Source organism: Peromyscus maniculatus, chromosome 12 (genome assembly GCF_049852395.1).
Source record: "Peromyscus maniculatus bairdii isolate BWxNUB_F1_BW_parent chromosome 12, HU_Pman_BW_mat_3.1, whole genome shotgun sequence".
NCBI lineage: Eukaryota > Metazoa > Chordata > Mammalia > Rodentia > Cricetidae > Peromyscus > Peromyscus maniculatus.
The window spans coordinates 37,356,572-37,377,161 of NC_134863.1; the positions used below are offsets into that span (position 1 = coordinate 37,356,572).

The 20,590-nt window shown below is 40.0% G+C and overlaps 1 protein-coding gene and 1 long non-coding RNA gene across 2 annotated transcripts in view; one reads left to right on the forward strand and one right to left on the reverse strand.

The window, feature by feature from the left end:
• The window catches only part of Nectin3 (nectin cell adhesion molecule 3), a 124,490-nt gene extending 112,635 nt beyond the window's left edge, over positions 1-11,855 (reverse strand). The window contains exon 1 of the mRNA XM_076548923.1: positions 11,687-11,855. Coding sequence (XP_076405038.1) covers positions 11,687-11,840 — 154 coding nt within the window. The 5' untranslated portion in view covers positions 11,841-11,855. The remainder of the gene's footprint in view (positions 1-11,686) is intronic.
• LOC143268128 (uncharacterized) lies at positions 651-12,236 on the forward strand. The gene is made up of 2 exons (XR_013043759.1): positions 651-2,334; positions 11,590-12,236. It is a non-coding gene; the product is annotated as an uncharacterized LOC143268128 (long non-coding RNA).
• The last annotated feature ends 8,354 nt before the right edge of the window (positions 12,237-20,590 follow it).

Genomic DNA, 20,590 nt, shown 5'->3' on the forward strand with positions numbered 1-20,590 from the left:
AGCCCCAGCCACTGTAGCTCTGTAGGAGGAAGGGGAAGGATGGACAGTTTGGGCTGTCTGCGGGGGCAGTGGAAGCGGAGGACACCGTCCTAAAGCCTGACACCATTAATTTACGTAGATCCTGCAGTCAGATAGCTACAGATGTGCTCTAATAATAAGATCAGCCACCCAGAGATGAGCTTGTGGCAGCTAAACTAAAGCTTGCCTTGTGCCCAAGAGCACGCTGTGCTCAGACTTTGAATCACCGGGATCTCTCCACCTTCACACACTGATTTATGATGTTTTTACTCACCTCCAAGACCACACAGCCTCCTACCCAGTCGGTCTCTCAGTGTGTCTCTCTTTCTCCTCTATCATCTTTCTCCTCACCTGTCTCCTGCCCTGTCTCCCAGCACTGGGACTACTTCTATTCATTACCACCACCCTTTCCCCCTTTCTTTCTCCTCCCATCTGTCTGCCCCAGTCTTTGCTTTCTATCGCCTATCCTCAAGGTTCACTTATGAATAAACCTTGCCCCGCATTGCTGGGAAGTTCCCCTGATGATGCTCATAATTGACAAAATGTAGCTATTGTGACATTCCTCAGCTGTGCTGACACCACTGTTTCCCCTGAGAACATTTCTTTCCCTATTTTCACATTCCCTAAATCTAATTTCACTGCTAAATTTAGACAGAGCCCACTGCTACAACTACTAGCTAATTATCTGTTTAGATAGCACTTTAACACGTTGTTGCGATTCAGTTAAATGTTAAACAACCAAAATTTTAATATCGTTAGCCAATTTCATTCCCCCAGACTTTCCCTGATGGTTCCAGATTCCAGGAAAAGTAATTTAGCTAACATTTTTAAAGGTGCCAAAGGCTTAATTCAGGGGCTATTGTGCAATTTGCTGCAAAGACCATAAGAAATTAACAGGTTGAGGATATCTCAAAAGGATGATCTGGAACTTCTAAACTATTTCCTCCATATATGGAGACAGTGAACAGTGGCTTGCTGTGATCATATTCTCTCACCTAAAATGAAGCAAGAATGTGGAAGAACAGTACTTATAGACGTGATATAATGAGTAAAAAGAGCATTGTGCTGGTGTTTTATGTGAATACATGCATTATGTTCTAATAATAATAATTTGTGTTGCTGTGGCATCTTCAGCCAGAGATGTCAAAGCTCATGCTCATATCACATGGAAGGTGGCAATTACTATTATCCCGACTTGACAGCTGGAGGAACCTAGGCAGGGGTTAAGTGCTCTGCAAACCCTGCCAGACATATGCACGTTTATTTCTGCCAGAACTGCCTTCTTGCCTTCCAGTGGGCACCACTGAGTCCTCAGGATACCCTTTTAAGTAAAAAAAAAAAAAAAAAAAATGCACTTAGGCAATATGATTTTCTGCTTTCTAAATGTCCAGTCTGAGATTATATTCTCCTTACCAAGCTCTAGTTTCCCTGATGGAAATTATTACTAGACACACACACACACACACACACACACACACACACACACACACACACAATATTTTACATTTCATAGTAAAACTTTATATCCCCCAAAGACTAGAATTAGACCATTACTGGGCTTTATAAAAATCTGAGTTTTCTTTTACAGAAAAACTCACATTAAGAATCTGGTTGAAAAAAAATAATTCTAATTCATTAAAATTTTTGGCCTCATATATTGAAATATATATTTACATGTTAGGAAAAACATCGGAAGAAAAAGTAACACAATTCTGATGCCAACAATAGTTTCATTGTTTCACATGAAGTATTGATAGGGTTTGATCCTGCTTTTAGTTTTAAAGACCATTTGCCAATTATCGGAGTTCATTAACTCTTAACTAGAAAAACAAAGATTGTTGTGTGAACGATGAAGTAATTATGTGCAGTTCTGGGGGTTTTAAATTGGTTCAAAAGTTTGAGACTAGTAAAACTCAGTGACCAAGTAAGTCCTTTGTAGAACAGGTTGGACAGTGTATGCATTAACTAAATTTCCCTATCATCAGCAAGTTTAACTCATGTGACAAAGCATAACTTTTCCTTAATGGAGGAGAAGAACAATGGCTTATAGAATGTTTGAACTTTGGTACCATACATAACACTCTAGGTGATGGAGCCCCTTAGACTTCCAGGGTTCTGAAAAGGAATTATGCAAGTGATTGCAAACAAGCTACAAGCCCACAAAGGAGTCCACAACTTTGAGAAGTTTCAAAGTCATGTTTTTAATCAAATGCAATTCTTCTTACTAAAAAGATCATTGTTTTGTTTTCCCTCTCATTTCCTCTGGGTGTTTGCTCAAATTTCACTTTATCATTGAGCTCGTCAAGGACCACCTGGGTGAAAACTACCTCCACATTCCGTCTACTTAATCCAGTTTATTTTCTCCAGATATGTCTATCATCTTTTCCCCTTAAAGTGAAAGTTCTATGAGGACACTCAGGTTCCTTCCTACTTTTTCACTACTAATACAGAAACACGTTAAAAAAAAAAGTACTATATAGATTCCAGATTGGATGCTTAAATGATCACTATAACAACATAGCGTAACATACTCAAGTTCCTGTATAATGGTTAAAAATTCAATGGAAGTACATTAATTTTTTTCAAGACTTTAGCATGTATTTATTGATCATGTTGTATATTTAAGCTAGAAAATGATTATTCTGACCATTGCTTAAGACTTTGATTTAACTGCCATTAGTGATGCTTTTATTTTTATTTAGTGCGTGTGCGTGTGTGTGTGTGTGTGTGTGTGTGTGTGTGTGTGTGTGTGTGTTGTATTGGGGGTGAGTATATACATGTATGCACATGCATGTGGAAGCAGAGGTCAATGCTGGATATGTCCCTCAATACTTATTATTTGAGACAGGACCTCTCACTAAACTGGAACTCATCTAATAAGCTAAATGGCCTAGGCAGGGAGCTCTAGGACTCCTTCTGTCCTTCTGTGACTGCTCCTCTAGCACTGGGAGAAAAGGTTTGGTTCTTGGCTTGTCCGTGTGGTCATGGAGATCTAGACTCAGGTCCTCATGTATGCTCGGCAAGCGCTTGACTTACTGAGCCAGCTCTGGTGCTGTGCCTCCAACCATTGTCTCTCCGCTGTATATTCACACAGTTCTGCACTTTAGGGCTGCCATGCTGGGGTATGGGGTTCTGCAGTCTACACGTCTCCTTTACCAATGGGCTTTCTCATAGGTTCTACCACTAAGTCACTGGGTTATTTCTTGGCATTCATTTCTTGCTCCTAACAGCATCACCTTGGTGGTTATACACTGTCATTCTTGTCTTTAGGACTTGCTTCCAGACTTTCATTTTCACACTCTAAATAATAGACTCTTCACAACCTTTCAGAGATACCAGCCCCGGCCGAGGTGTTCCCACTCCTCAGAGGACCAGTCCTGAGCTCAGCATCTCTTCTCTGGACTTCTGAGTGCTGATAACCCAGACTTCCTCCTTTGTTCCCGGGATTCTAAAGGCCATAATAACTTCCTTCCTAGTAGATAAGTCCTGTCTTTAGGAGATTCCACTTCCCCCTTTTTAACCTAGAGACTCCTTCAAGCAACATTTCCCTCTGTGCAGCATTTTCCCCTATTAATTTCTTTAATAATTTCTGCCTCCGTCATTAGACTCCAAGTGACACTCAGTTTTTCTGTGATTATTTCTTCACATCTTAACTTATAACCGTTGTTTTTCTCTACATAAAACTGTTTGAACATCGCAGAGCCAACATTAATCCATCAATAAACCAATAGCTGTAAATAGAAGCCACAAGTCAAAAGAGCAAAACTGTTTCTATTTCCTTGGCAGTATACTACATTTATCAGAGATGATCTTGAAAGCAGTGAAATTATGTTGATACTATGATATACATGTAGGTCTTAGTTTTTCTGTTTTTTATCCAGGTATGTTAAAAATCAAATGCACACCTTTCATTTTATGTGTCTGATTTATTTCATTTATACTTCTCAAGCCAACAATGACAGCAAACATTCATTTCATACATCTGACTACTGGTAAACCATAGTTATACTTTGCTTCTCTTCTGTAGTAATGCTATCATTCCAAAGAATGTAGCTTGAAAGGAGATATATTCAGGCAGAAAGAGGAGCGATGCCACAAGATTGATGTGTTAAATAATAAATAGGTTAGATTAACAGATATAATTGAACCCGCCCTAATACTAATGATAGTTTTCACTTAAAGATCCATAATATAAAGGAAACAGAGAAGGAAGGCAAAGTTCTGCTGTGGTGATATAATGTGTATCAAATAAAGCTTGCCTGAGGATCAGAGGACAGAGTCAGCCACTAGATTAAACATAGAGACCAGGCAGTGGTGGTACACACATTTAATCCCAGCACTCAGGAGGCAGAGATTCATCTGGATCTCTGTGAGTTCAAAGCCACCCTAGATTACACGAGATTGATTCAGTCTAGGAGAGAAACAGCCTGGCAGTGGTGGCACTCACCTTTAATCCCAGTACTTGGGAGTCACACGCCTTTAATCCCAGCACTTAAGATCTCCTGTCTTTGCTACCAGTATTTGGGAAGCACACACGCCATTAATCTCAGCACTAGGAAGGAAGTGAAATGGCTGGGCAGAGAAAGGCATGTAAGGCATGAGGAGACAGGAACTAGAGCTTTACAGCTGAAGAACGTGCCTTTCGGCTGAGGACTGAGAGGCTTTCAGTCAGAGGATTCATGGAGATAGGATCCCATGAGTATCACTCGGAGTCTAATGACGGAAGCAGAAACTATTTAAGTGAAAGAAATTAATAGAGGAAAATGCTGCACAGAGGGAAATGTTGCTTGAAGGAGTCTCTAGGTTAAAAAGGGGGAAGTGGAATCTCCTAAAGACAGGACTTATCTACTAGGAAGGAAGTTATATAGAGTCCCAATCAGCTGGAGGATTCATTAGCAGTGAGAAGTTTCTCTAGTGGCTTGTTCCTTTGTCTCTCTGGCATTTACCTCAATATCTGGCTCTGGGGTCTTATTATAACACCATTTAGGATTTGTGTTGCATTCTACCTTAAAAAGACTGGGAAAGCTTCACAGGAAACACAGTGTTTGGACAGTCTTAAAGTGTGGCCTGGAGTTTGCCACTAAGATAAGAGAAAGGAAGCAAAGAGAGGAGTGGGAATGGGGAGTTACAGAGACACGCATGTCATATGTTCAGGAAACCACAAGCATTGCTGTGCTGCGAGAGGGTAGCATATAAGGAACATAAGGCTAAAGATGAAAATGAACTGAGGTTGGCAGAGATTTCTGCTTGGTTTGGTTTTTTTTTTTTTTTTTTTTTTTTTAGTTGAGGACTGAACCCAGGGCCTTGCGCTTGCCTAGCAAGCGCTCTACCACTGAGCTAAATCCCCAACCCAGGTTGGGCTAGTTTAAAACTGGGTCTTACCCTGTAGCCCAGGCTGGACCCATAGTCTTGGCAATCCTGACCCAAGAGTGATGACCTGAGCCAACACATCTGACTAAAATTTTCCAAATTTTGAAAAGAAGATTGGATTTTATCTGAGACCATGAGAACGATTTAAGAATTTTGAGGAAGAGAATGACAAGATTATATTTGTTAAGGAAATCAGAGAAATTGGGGAAGGCGAAGATAAATGGGACGTCAGGCCGTCTGGGGATATTGCAAGTGGGGATTTAGTAAGGGAGTTCTGAGGAGCAGTGAGGGAATGAGCCTCACGTGGATGAAACAGAGCAGTTTAATAAAGACAGGTGTGGAAGCACAGGCCTTTAATCTCAACGCTTGGGATGCAGGTGGATCTCTATGAATGTGTCAACACAGTCTACTGGCAGGGTGTGGGGGGCGGGGGAGGGAGGAGAAGACCCTGTCTCAAAACAAATAATTGAGGGAAAACTTTAGGGTTTTAAAACATCGTTCTGGATCTCCACAGAGGCTGGAATAGGATATGAGGAGATAGGAAATGATATATATAGGCAGTGGAGAGAAACAAGCAATGGGACAGAGAGAGATGGTGGGGGGAGGGGAAGAAGAAAGGGGGAAGCACTGAAAGCCAGTAAGAAAATGTGTGTAAAGGTGGGCGGGGGGGTGGGGGGGGTGGGGGTGGGGGTTAAAGACCAGTGACCTCACTGGATCAGAAAATCTGGAGAGGCAGAAGCTACAAAAGCTGCAGCCAGGCAATGGATGGCTTCGTGCACTATGAGGCAGTTTTGAGGTAAAGTGTATTCCGTACTTTTAAGTCTTAATTAGCTCTCTCACATATTGCCCAATTTCTTTCCAACTGCCAATAATCCATAGGTGTTCTCTCAATGGAATGGGAAGAGAGAGAGACTAGACCTGTGGGTGATTTTGCTGTTGTGTGTCAGTCATACTGAACTAACAGAGCCCATGGTCATCCTCCATCCATATAGGCTATGGAATGAAAAGTTGCTTTGCTCTCCCTTGGGATTTCACTAGTTCCTGTCCACGCTGAAGCATTGTTTACAAATTGTCCTTTGATATCTAATTCATAATGATACTCATCAGTGATTTCATGTACACCAACCCAGAAATATGCACATAAGGGCACATAATTGTAATTGATGTCAAAATCACATTGCTGCAAGGGATTCAGTTCATGGCCTGCCACTTTGTGATCTTTGGTCAGTTACTAATTCTCTTTAGTCTCCTCCTATGAAAGTAAGGAAAACGATTATTCATTTCTGCGAGTATTAAAGCTGCTTTAGTTGGTGTAGCAACTTTAGAACTGATCTGAAACAAAACCCAAGAGACATTAGTTCTGATTGAGGTTGAGTTATTATTAGCCACTGAGGTATTTTAAACATAAACTTGGGGATTCCTTGTTGATTGCAGCTAACTGGGAGCAGTTCTGATCAGGTTCCTGTTCCAACGATGCCATTCAAATCTTGAAAACTGCCCTGACAAACTCTACCTATTATTATAATAATTGTGTGCATCTTTATCTTTACGATTTACAGACCTCATCAGTTCACTTCAGGTAGTTTGCAGATGTTTATGTGACAGTCTCCCAAACCTAGAAACATATCAGGCTATACAGCAAAGGTGAAAGGTCTGTGGATGGAATTCAGGTTACTACTGGCTTGTAGTGGGTAGCTTTGATCTGGAAGTTCCAACCCACATCGAGGTTTCGGTAACTGTCACGCCTACAAGGCGGGGCCGAGAGAGGACCCTGAAGACCGGAGTTCCGGATGTGAGGGCTCTCTTGGTTCCTGGATCCCGAATGGTGGAGGTAGACCTAGCAGAGTTCTCCAGAGAACAACACTGGACTGTGTTGCATCTTTCCCAGACCCTGCAGCCTACCTATCCCTTCATTTGTAAGTTACGCCACTAAATAAACCTCCATTTTGACTACATGGAGTAGCCTTAATAATTTCACCAATACTGGTTGACATTACAAATGGTGAGGTGCCCCTGCATTATCCAGGTAGGTAACGTATAATCACAAAGGTCCTTAGAAGTCAAGGAAGACAGACGACAAGAGACAGAAAATGATGGCTTAGAATGGTCAGAGAGATTGTGTCTTGACTTTGAGGACAGAGAGAAGAGAATGTGCACCAAGAAATAAGTGCTCTATCTAGGAGACTGAAAAGACAAAACAGGCATTATTCCTGGGGCCACCCAAAAGCAATATAGCCCTACCCACTTTGATTTGAGCCGTGTATGATCCCCTGTTGAACTAGCCTGCAAAACTGTAATTCATTTTTGAAAGTCATTGTATCAGTAGTAATGTTACTACTGTACCTTCCACCTTTTTTGATCCCTTTGAACAGCATTCAAAGAGGCAGGGCCCTCAGCTTGTCCCTAGCCACGTCCACCTATCAGCATACTCTACGCCATCTTTGTCTTTGGTCCCTTTAGGGCCGTCATGCCACTAGGAACAAACATCCTCATGCTGTTGCTTTTACTAGTCCTTCTCTTCAAAATGAAATGAAGCATGAATCAGTGGTCCAGAAATCGAAGATCTTCTGTCTCCCCTCCTCAAAGAAAGCTTCCGGTTTCTTTTCCATTTCCTTCAACGCATGCTTCCTAGAAGAGGGTAGTGTCTGTTTCTACACCACCCTTCTACAGCCTGCATCCAACAACTGTACTGCTGTTTGAATGCTGTGGACATGTTCCCATTCTGCCTCTACATGCACTACTTAGCTTTAGTGCTTCAGTACCTTTTCATCCTGTGAACCTTTGGGCTTAGTAAAAATTTCTGATTGAAGACCTTATTCTAATTTAGCTCCTCTTTTCCTGTCAATTATCAGTGTTGAATTGCTCTTAATCTTCCAGACTTTGTCTTCTAATGCATCTCCATGCTCTTATCCCCATTCTTGCTTGTCTGCCTTCCTATCAAGAATGGACATCATAACAAAATTTTCAAAAATGCACTCAGCAATGCCTACGTTCTTTGCTGTCCTTCACTAATGGCATTCAACATTCCTGCCCTAGGTCAAGTTGTTTGATAAAAATCTCAACAGTGTGCCAAGTTTAATTCCTGAAACTTTGTGTTAGCAAACTTCCACTTCAGTTTCTCAAAGCTATGCAATCTATTGTGAGCTTAATTGAGACCTTTGCAGTGATAACCCATATTTTTTTTTTCTTTCTCCTCAATCCTGCATGCTCTTTCTTTCTTCAGTTCATGGTCCTCCCCCCCCTTGGAAAAATATGGAGGTGCTTCTAGATGATCTAGCTTTCGCTTTCTAATTTAACTTGCAACCCTTTCTTCTCTGAAGTAACTGAAACGTTCGCTGCTGGGAACATCATTTTCCACTTCCCCCACAAATCACCACCCATAGGATAATTATTGTCTCTTCGACTGAGGAGGAATGAAGAGCATTGATGCAACTCATGTCTTAAAAATAGATCAACCATTTGAGTATTAGAGTTGTCAAAGTATGTCAGAACCTGAAACCCAGACTCAAAGCTAACAGATCGGTGGTATTTCAGCTGCCTTAGGATCTTTCTCTTATAGGAATGTAAAGACAAAGCAGCTGGCCTCATGAATAGAAGAGATTAGAGAGCTACCATCCAGCTCCTCAAGACCAATAGTTCTATTTGTTTTATGAACCAGTAACTTCATGTCTAGCTGCTACCATTTGGTATGGAAAAATAGTTTTGGCATGAAATATATGTAAATATTACATATATATGTAAATGTGTAAATGACAAATATCTTTTGTCATTGCTATGACCAATAATTAGATGTGTGGAAATGTCAGGATTTGTTTTTGTTCTTGAATTTTCTTTGTTTCTTCATACTGTGTTCCCTTCAGACCTTTCACAAAAATGTTGTTTAACTCCTTGAATTTGCCTCCACACTTTGTGTCCATCTTCACAATGACTTAAATTTCTGTGAAGCAGCCAGGCGGTGGTGGCACACGCCTTTAGTCCCAGCACTCGGGAGGCAGAGCCAGGCGGATCTCTGTGAGTTCGAGGCCAGCCTGGTCTACAGAGTGAGATCCAGGAAAGGCGCCAAAGCTACACAGAGAAACCCTGTCTCAAAAACAAAAACAAAACAAAACAAAACAAAATTCTGTGAAGCATATTAGGTTCCTGAAAAATTCTTCTTTAACTTCAACATAACGTACCCAGAAAAACTAACAGTCCTTTCTATCTCTGATTTAATAACATGAGAGAAATCCTTGAGGAACTGACCCTTTTGCCTAATGAAAAGAAACTGTTCCAAACTGGTAAATGTTTTGTCCCTAGAAGGACCACTGACAATGAATGAGAAAACTATTCTTTCAAATTGTATGATAAAAGAGACATTTCATATATTCAACAACATTTAATATATACTGCCCATGCTTCATTTGGTAGTCATGAATAAGACATATAGACGCTTCTCTTCAATGACTTTTCAGGTTAGCATGGGAAGTAGATATTAAATGAATAATTATGTAATGTGTTACTTAGTCTCAGTTTTATCAATGTTATAAGGAAAGACACAGGATGGCATATATATTGAGGGATGAAGATTAATGTGGGCCTAAAATAGCTTTCCTGATGAACTATTATTTACATTCAGACCCTTACAATACATTGGCATTAATACTTTAACAACAACAACAACTTGGCGTATGTGTGTATCGTGAAAGGGGTGATGTAAAAGCCAGGAGTTTGATAAGTTTGGAAAGTGAAGAGCAGGGACATATGCCTGCCAGCTCTATTCTTGACTGTGCTCTCATCTCAGTCACAGGGGCTGGAAGTCTGCAAATTGAAATTTGCAGATTCCTTTGTCAACACATTTCCTGTTAATATCTGACACTGGGCAGCAGTGGCAGAGGAATTAGAAAGTAAAAAGTCAATTATCCTTCCTGATTCCTAGGGACCCTTTAGAGCCACACAAAATGTGGTGTGGTTAACAGAGGCTTTTAGCAGCTTCTATAGAAGGGCATGTACCTATTTAGCTCCAGCAGAGGCAGAGCAAACAGCATCTCTGGGAAAGAGAAAGGAAAGCTATGAGCACCCATCCAGGGAGGAAAGCGGCTTCCTGACCCGGGTGGTATCTTGCTTGGCCAAATATCCCTTGGATATTGTGTTTCTTGCGCTACTATGGCTATCCAGCATAAAATTATGACCTAGTTTATTATTTTCACTAATTTTTCTTGGACAATTGTATACATGCTTATGTTTTGACCACAATTCCTGCTCTCCCAGTCTCCTCTCACCCCCACCAGCCTGTCCTCTCCAAAGTCCCTCTCCCATTTTAGTGTTATTTTACTTACTCACTCTTACTTTATGACTCACTGGGTTTAACCAGGGCCTCTCTCATGAGCACGAGTACAAGAAGTTGTTCACTGGATTATGAGTAACTCACCAGTGACTACATAAATGAAGAGAATGTAGCAGCCTTCCACTGCCATTTGCTTGGGGAGATGAAGGAAGGTGTGTGTGCATGGCGGGGGTGATTTAATCACAGTATATTATATACAAGTATGATACTGCAGAGATAAAATCAATCAAAACAATTTTTAAAATAAGGTACTGAAAGCCTAGCAAGGTCATGCTAAGCATTTTGGGTTTCAGTCATCAGTACTGGGAAACAACCCTTTAAAAGAATTCTCACTTGAGAAATAGCATCATCAATTTTCCACTTATAACCTTTTATACCTGACTACTATAGAGAGCATGAGCACTGAGGGTCGGGGTTCCCTCTGAGAACTGAATTAACTAAATTCAGGAATCAGCTAAGTGAATGCATGAGTTGAATCAACTGAATTCAATCAGTTAAGTGAATACAAGAACTGAAGTAAGAAGTGATGGTAGATCACGTGATCGCGAGGAAATTAGATTCACAGTTGTCAAAACAAACCTGAAAAGGACTGGTTGAATTTAGATGCTGGAAAGAAACAGGTCCAAGGTAGTTATAAAGTTTCTGTCATGTAAGTATATGGGATTACTTATGAACATGCCACAGGAAGATAAAGCTTTACCCTCAGAGCTGAAAATATTGGAATTATATATGGAAGGAAAGCTCTACTAGTAAAACAGACCAGGGTTTGCCAAAAAAAGAAAAAAAATTATAATGCAGCATTATAAAACTTTAAAGATATGATTTTTTTTTTTTTTTTTTTTTTTTTTTTTTTTTTTTTTTTTTTTTTTTTTTTTTAGAAAGGATAACCCATTTGAATGACTTGGGAACACTGGTAATCTCAAGAGCAACACCAAGAACAGCTAATAAAAACAGACATCGGATGGAAAGACTCACCTCTGGGAAGAGTGACAGGCCAGACTGCAGCCCAGCAGCCAGAGACAAGGCACCAGATCAAGCCGTGGAGGGAATCCCGAGGACACTCTTCATGCAGACACTGGACATGAGCTGCCACATCTGGCACTAAGAAGAAAGCACATTCATTAGTCATCACTCCTTACACTGCTGCCACTGTGTCCTCTGGAACTCAGACCCCCTTCCAGTGCAGCTCATCAGCCAGGGTTGGGATCAGAACTGGAAGGAGAGTGACAGTGAACTAAAACAGAAAAGGAGACTAGAGGAAGAAGAAGGCAGACAGCTTTGAGAGAGCAAGGAGATGGAGTATGCATGTTCTCTCAGAACAGTAAATGAAGGGTATGTGCTATCAATATCAAAGGGTTTTTGAAGTTAGAAAGTACAAATGAATAGGAAGAAATCAATGATATTAGAAATTAGAAGACAATCTAAAACCCAAGACTACCTAAGTAAGAGGCAGGAATACCTACCAGTATGTGATTGTCTAATTTTTTTTACCCTTGAGAATGTTAATAAAAAAGGCAAAAACGAATTTTTAGGTTTCAATATGAGGTAGGAAGAGGTTAAGTTGTTAGGACATGGAGATAATGCAATTGTACATGTGAAAATCCCAAGACAATTAATTAAGAACCCACCAGAGAATTCAGTGACTGACTGCAAGACTAATATACACAAATTAGCAGATTTCACAAATTAAAACAGTACGTTAAGTGATCTAATACAAACAAGATCCCCTTACAGTAGCAATCAAAATGATAAAATATATAGCAATAATACAATAAATAGGTATATTCTACATCAGCAAACTTTAAAACAAATTATAAAAGAAATAGAAGAAAACACACGATTTTCTTTTATCATCTTAATGTGGCACATGGGGAAGGGGGCGTTTCTAAATACATTACAAAAGCCAGAAGCCAAAAACATGATACTTAATAAATTATATGCTAAGGTATTTTCTGCATGGCCCACAAGTTGCAATGCATATTACAGAAACTATCCTTACCTATGAATAGCTTCCAAAAATTAATCTTTCGAAAACACACTGCTAGGACTTGGGAATGGTTGAGTTCAATATAAAGAGAGAAGTGGAGAATATAGAAAATAGGAACAGCATAAGAACAAAGAGATCGCAGCAAAACCATCATAAACATAAATTCTTGAAAATGCCCAATCTTGTAAGGGAAATGACGAAGTTCTGAGAAATTTAGCAGAAGTTTTCTTCTGGATGTGTGTTGTCACACTCCTGTATTTTGGTGAGAGGATGGTTTGCAAACACCTGTTAAAATTACACCTGCATATCCTTTATGTTTAAAACCATCTAATAGGAACTTATTTAACCCATAGAGTGAGCATTTACACATGTGAGCTAATTCATAAAAACAGCCATTGCAGTGCTATTTATAACAGTAAAAGTTTAGAGACGTGCTAATTGTGCACCAGTAAGTTCAGGCTAAGTTATAGGAAATTCATAATTCATGCCATGTAATTGAAAAGGGATAAAATAACACTTTATTGGTTGGTATTATGCCTCAGATAAAATTTTTAAATGAGAAGAGCAGCTATGTAGCCATGTGTAAAGTTTTGCTGTTTTTTTAAGACTCAAGAAAGAATGATTGTGCACTTGTTTACATGGTATGTCTAAAATGTCTTTGGCTGAACTTGGTCCTAGGAGAGGCTAGGTGACTGGACCTCGGAAGAAACAGACTTTTCATCATATCATCTTCCATCATTTTTGAACTTTGAAACATTTAAATATATCACTATACAAAAGAATTAACACTTGAGTCGAAAAAAAGCATATTTTTTAATTTAATAAATGTTTAAATTCATTTTACATACCAACCATAGATCCCCGACTCATCCCTCCTCCCGCTCCCCTCCAATCTCCCGCTCCGAACCCACTCCTTCCCATCCCCTCCTCCAAAAGGATAAGGGCTCCCATGGGGAGTCAGCAAAGCCTGGTACATTCAGTTGAGGCAGGACCAAGCCTTTCCCCCATGCATCAAGGCTGAGCAAGGCATCCCACCATAGGTAATGGGCTCCAAAGGCCAGCTCCAAAAGCATGGGTTTTTAAGAAATATACAGAAACACAATCCATAGCCTAAGCAGGCATCTAGGTTTTAATCAAGAGAAAATGTTTCCTCGGGTTTTACAGACCACACAGGGGAGATGCAGCATGAACTGACTGGGCTCAGGTTAAAGACATTTTCCATGAAAAGGGTTTTTGGGGGAGAGTTTGCTTTGTTCTGTTTTCTTTGTCTTAAGGGAGGATGCCATGTCAGGGGACTGTAAATAAACAAAGGATGGAGTCTAAGGAGAATAGAAGGTTGCAGACATTGTGAATAAAGAAGAATTGATTAGCCTTAGGTATGTGGATGTTAAGCAACCCTAGCTGTTCAGCTCTGTTTATCCATCAACTCAGCTGGTTGGGATGAGACAAAATGATCAATGATAGTGACAGTCAGGTGGTTTAACCATAAGTTTTTCTTGCTATGAGGAAAACTGAGGACAAGATGACCTCTGTGAATTAACAAGATATCAAAGAAGGGGTGATTGAGCTAGCCGGAAATAGCACCTCTGCAGAAGAAAGTGACATTTCCCTGCTGGCCATCATCTGCCAATGAGGAAAGAACAAGCGGATAGGGATTTGCTTCCACACAGGAAAGACAAATTCTGGCTTACTCTCTTAAGTTCTCTAAAATTGTGTTAGATACTCCGAAAAAGTTCAACTTCCATCTGTAAAGCTACAAACAAGTTTTCAGATTGGCCATTTACTAAAACTCTTTTTAGAGTGTCATGGTAAATTTGACATACTATGTCTATTTTAAGAGATCTTTAAAGGAACTTGGAAAAATACAGTATACTAAACATTTTTTTAAATTAAGAATACCATTTAAGCCAAATGTGAAAATAGAGTATGACCCTTAATCATGCTATCTGCAATTATTAGAATGTTAACAATAGAAAGCTAATGTCTATTGACTATCCATGATATACTGTTAAAAACTTGAAATATGTATATTAATGCATTATTATTTTTAAGCTTTGTACCTCAAGGATAGCATGTACACTCTGCTCAGTAGAACTACTTTATAAATTTTTTGTTGTTGTTGAGATTGAGTTTCTCTGTGAAACAGTCCTGGTTGTCCTGTAAAATCCTAAATTTTAGGATTGAAAATAAATGTGATTTCTATGTCAGTTAATATTCAAATATAGCTGTGGCCCTTCCAGTTTTTGGAACTCAGAAAACTGTATGTGAAGAGACACGGCAGCTTATTTTTATCATGACAGCATAGACCCCTATTGAAAATGAAAGTAATATTCATTTCCTGAAAGTCTGATGCAGATCTACTTAAGAAGTACTTTCAAAAGGCCCTGGATCATGCTTATGACTTTGGAAGTAGTTCATTGTCAGGGCCCAAGAATTGCTCCCCATAGAGCTCTTTAAATAGTAACATTAAAGAGCTTTGTCTTAAGAATTGTCATTGGAAAAGTATTTTCCTTGTGCTGGGCTGAGAGGAAAGACTTGATTGACAGGGCTTTTGTAATTAAGTTTTAGTTCTCTTCAAATAGATGTTCTTCAGCAATGGGACAATAGTTTTATATGCATTTGTATGCGGGGATTTAAGTTGTACATTCTTATAGCATGAAAAATTATTTGGCTTTCTACACGGGTAACAATGGAGAAGTCTCCATTGCATTGATGAGGGCTCACAACAAAGAACTGTGAAACACAAGTATCCTGTATTAAAAGTATATAACTGTTTAAGCAATAAATAAATAACAGCAAATATGTTTAAAATGTATGTTGTTTAATGTCCCCATGGACACTGCACAACTAATTCTATTTGTACAACTTAAAACACAAACTTGCACCATGAAAGTAGCTTTCTTTGTTTCCAAATACAATAAGAATCAGAGAATTTATCCATCTAAAAGGATTTAGTATTTTCCTACTGTATACACAAGGAGATTCCGGCTTTTTTCACTCGTTGCTAAATTTCTGGTTGAGGCTCCTACAACAAAGGGCAGATTAAGAGAAAATCACATAAACTTATTTAATATGAATTTTATGCCACAGTGAAACCTTCATGGGAAATAAAGACTCAGAAAAGTAAGCGCGATTGTGTGTGGTTGATGCTCAGCTTGATGGAATGCGGAGAGTCACGTGGAAGAATGACTGGGCAGAGAGGATATGATGAAATAGTAGCAAGCAGAGGAATTTACAGAAATTGCCCACCAGTTCACATTCTTCTCTGTCCCTATGCGTTCCCAGCTAAGAAATTTTCCGTTTGTCCACGTATAGGAAGCCTCTGCTCTTTAACCCACCCCCTACTGTAAGTCTTATGACCTACCCTAGAGGGAGACCAGGTGATCTTTTATGGCCTGCTTTGGGGAAAAGGGCAAGAGGAAGAGGGATCTTCTTGCTTCTGTTCTTTTTTTTTTTTTTTTTTTTTTAAACACCAAGGTGACATATTTTGGGGTATTGTGCCCTGAATCCCATCACTTGCAAGCTCCAGCTTTCACACACACACACACACACACACACACACACACACACACACACACACACACACACACCGGTTTCCCTTCCCACTTGTCTTCGGTAGGATACTCACTGTGGGAGTACTTTCCAAGACAATGGGCTCAGCTCAGTCAGGTTTGCTCCTACAGGAGCTAGTTACAAAGTACAAGGAAACCTAGTTAAACATTAAGCTTTATCTTCCTTTTGACCCCGAAGGTGAGGATCTGTGCCTATTTCATGGATTTCCAACAGAGTTCTAAAAATCTAAGCAAGACAATTTCTACAAATCATATACTGTGTTTTGTGTCTCTCGAACATTGTTTATCATAACAACAGTGTGATCAGAAGAAGGTGGGAGCATGTTTATCATAATAGCCAGGCCCCCCTCTCTTACCCATATTATAATTTTCAATGTCTTTCCCACATCTAGGAGAAGGTATATCTTCCCATTAATATCCTTTCTACTATGTAACTCTAGTAAGCCCTGTTAACATCAAATAATAAAGCATTTATTTGGGAACTTCCCTTATAATGTTACCAGGATATAAGTTTGCCGGGTGACATTGATTTTAACCCTAGAAAAATTAAAATGTCCATTGGCAAATGTTCACACTTACCTACTACATTTATTTTTCATCTATGTAGATACATGCAGGGCTATTTTTAGATCAGAAAACTTGGTGGACAAGTTTCCCTAGACTATCTTGACTAATATTCAATTATTTTTCAGATATTTATATATGTTGTTCCCTCGGAGAAGCCTTTCCTGACCCTCACTTCTAAATTATGGAGTCCTGATTTCTCACCATAGCAAAGTTTTTCAGACTTAGAGGCTAACCCCAAAGAGTATAGGTTTCATTAGGAAACCTAACTTATTCTAGTACATACAGTACATATACTACTATGTACATATAATACTTAGCTAATACACAGTTGCACACAGTGAAACTTGTTAGATGAACAAACAGGAAGAGCAAAACAGACATTTTCTCAATGAATATATTCTGTATTTACTCCCATGTTTCCTCTTCCGTAAAACACAAGGGAGGAAAAGAGAGGAGAGAAAGACTAATTTGGGAGGAGGATTACTGCCCTACTAAGGTTTCCTTCTGTTTTTTAAATTTCAGACCCCAAACTTGAAAATCCAGTCTAGAGGAAGTAGTGGAGCGCTGTTCATGAGAATCCAGTTTCACTGCCCAGTGTTTGTGGCAAGATGGGAGGTAACTTTTGGCCGATCTGTGCAAAAGTCCTATAAGGGAAAAGGCAAAGAAGGCAAAGCCTGGCTGGCTTCACCGCTGCGTCTGGCTTTGCCAGCCAGGCCAATTCTGCCCCCCCCCACTTCCCCTCCCCCACAGATCAGGCCAAGGCAGTCTTCCCGCTCAGCTTCCACTGTCCGCCCTGGTGAGGACAAGGGCACATTCTACCTCACACAAAGTGCTCCCCAAAGAACGCAGATGCTACTAACTGGGAAAATGATGGATGCTTTTGTAGCTTCCTACTGCCTGGCCCAGTAGCCAGGGCTATTATCTTGAAATATGTGTTTGTATTTGAAGCATTTTCTTCTCCCTTTCTCTCTCTCTCTCTCTCTCTCTCTCTCTCTCTCTCTCTCTCTCTCTCTCTCTCTCTTTCTCTCTCTCCTGCACATTTGCTTGTTTGTTGACCATGGCGAATTACAAAAGAATTCATATTTTTCTTTCTTTTTTTTTTTTTTTTTTTTTTGGTTTTTCGAGACAGGGTTTCTCTGTGTAGCTTTGCGCCTTTCCTGGAACTCACTTGGTAGCCCAGGCTGGCCTCGAACTCACAGAGATCCGCCTGGCTCTGCCTCCCGAGTGCTGGGATTAAAGGCGTGCGCCGCCACCGCCCGGCTCCATATTTTTCAAAAGTTGGATATTTACTGATATGAACTATAACTTGGAATCACTCTTCTACGTTTGTGAAATAAACAATTTTAGTTGTGCTGGTCATTGGTAGAGTACTATTTTAAAAACTGGTTTCTAAGTAGTCGGAGATTGTACCTCCGATTTTATTCTTCCATAGACTCCGGATTTCCTATTATGCTTTACAGTGCAAGTATCACTTTGGCATTTGAGGAATACCATGTTAATAAGAATCCCTCCTACATTCTTTCCCTCAATGAATAACTAGGAAATACATGCATGCAGAGACATTTTCACTGGGCCAGCAACTCATAGTGACTTACTATGTTACTCTTTCCCTTGATTTAGAGGTACACAGAGAAGTTAGAACTAGATTCCAGAAATTGTCTGTGGGCCACAGGGCAGCAATCTGACTACTGGCAGTGTGTTTTTATCCAGATTGGAAATAGAAAGAAAAGGAGTTTCTCTTAGATGATCAAGATTATAAGTCACAGAAGTTGAGGCAGGTACAAAAGAAATAGTTTACTAGACATCTAAAACTTCTTTCAGACCTACCAAGGTCAAAAGGAAGATGAGGTTCTATTATTCCAACTGTACAAGGTAAGACAACTATAAAGAAATGATTTCAACTGTACACAGGAAATTACCCAAATTGCCTAACTGCTCCAGCAAGTGAGGGAGTATCAGTCGAGAGCCACGTACAACTTGAATACACTACAAACAAGCAGACCTTAAAGACTGAGTATTCATGATCACGTGTTTATTTGTAAGTTGAAATGGGTAGAAAGTGAAAAGGCGAGGTAGGTCTACCTGCAAATCCCTAGACCCAGTGACAGCCTGATGCTCACAGTGACATTCAGGCTGATTACAAAAGTTTGCAGACCAGTTACAAACTAATTTCCATGGGCATTCGAGACCAGATGACTTCTGCTTCCTTGTTTGCTTTCCAGTCAGGGGGAAGGAAGAACGGCGGAAGCCAAATCTTGCTGCTGCTTACTTCCCTTCACATGCGCTCTCACGTGCACACACAGATTCCCTGAAGACAGAGTCTGGGAATCTGCTGGGGATTCTGGTCATCCCCATCATATATATATATATATATATATATATATATATATATATATATATATATATATATATATATATATATTGTGTGTGTGTGTGTGTGAATGTGTTGTCTAAACATATGGCAAAGGTATATAGAACTAAAACAGCTTACCCAAGAAAGCGAGATGTGGCAGGGAGGTTATACAGAGCGGCAGAAGTGGATTTTAGTCTAGAACTTGCCATGAAAGACTTGAAGCAAATCAGCTAGTCTCTTTGGGTTTTATTTTCTTCATCTTAAAATGAACAGTTTGAATTGCAGCAGGGGCTCTCCTAGATGGGTTGGGCGGGGACGAGCTTCCCAGTTGAGACCTTCAGAATGATGCTGAGTCGGCTGCTTGAAGTTCTAACTGTCCCAGACACCCAACCTAAGGAGGCTGTGTCTGAATAGTTCTCAGCCACGTCCTTGTTAGGCAGCAACTTTGTTTCAAACAAATAAAGAAGACTAAGGAATGAGGGCAAGAGAGGAAGCTAATTCTTGGAGTGTCAGGAAAGCAAAGACCAGCGACAAGCAAATCTTGTTTAGTGTGTGAAAATGTGATTACATTAAGCTGAAAGGTCATTCTGCCCACGTTGATTGAATTACTCTGGCTCTAACAACCCAAGTGACCACCATGTAATCAGTATAGCGTTAGAGATCAGGATTTATTTCCCAAGAGGCTGGAACTCCTGGGTTGCTGATGATATGGATGGTGTAAGAGGCCTTGCCACTGGAAGGCTCTTTAGCTCGGCTTACTCCGCTGCTGTCAAGCATGTTGAAATTCTGTGTAACTTATCAAGCGCTCCACATTTCTACTTTAGGAGGACTCCGCCCATTACAGACCTAACGTCATCTAAAACTAGCTTTGTTTCCATGTGATTTTCTAATTGTTACATTGTTTATGTTTTATATAGGAGTGCTGAACAAAACCACGACACATCTAACCCATTATTTCAAGTTTACTCATTGCCACTGATTGCCTTTCGAAGGAAAAAAAAATCCTTCAAAATTCTGGGGGGGCGGGGGAGTGACTTCTTAACGTTGAATTCTAAACTTATACAAAGAATCAAATGTGAGTGTAAAGAGAAGAAAAACTATTTCCTGTCATCGAAGAGTCAGAAAACACTGGGAGTAAAATCAGAAGCAGTAGCTACAATCGGAGTAGACAGGAGCAGCCCAGGACAGCCATGAACAACAGCAGCTGCAAATGAATTAGAAAGTTCCTGGGTTTGTGTGGACAAGCGATATGAGACACTCATTTTATAAACGTCTGATATGAGTGACTTCAGCAAAATCAGTGTCCTAGCTGGTTTTGTAAGTCAACTTCACAGGCTAGAGTCAGCAGAGAGGAAGGAAATGCCTCCAGTTGAGGAAATGGCCTCTGTGAGATTCAGCTG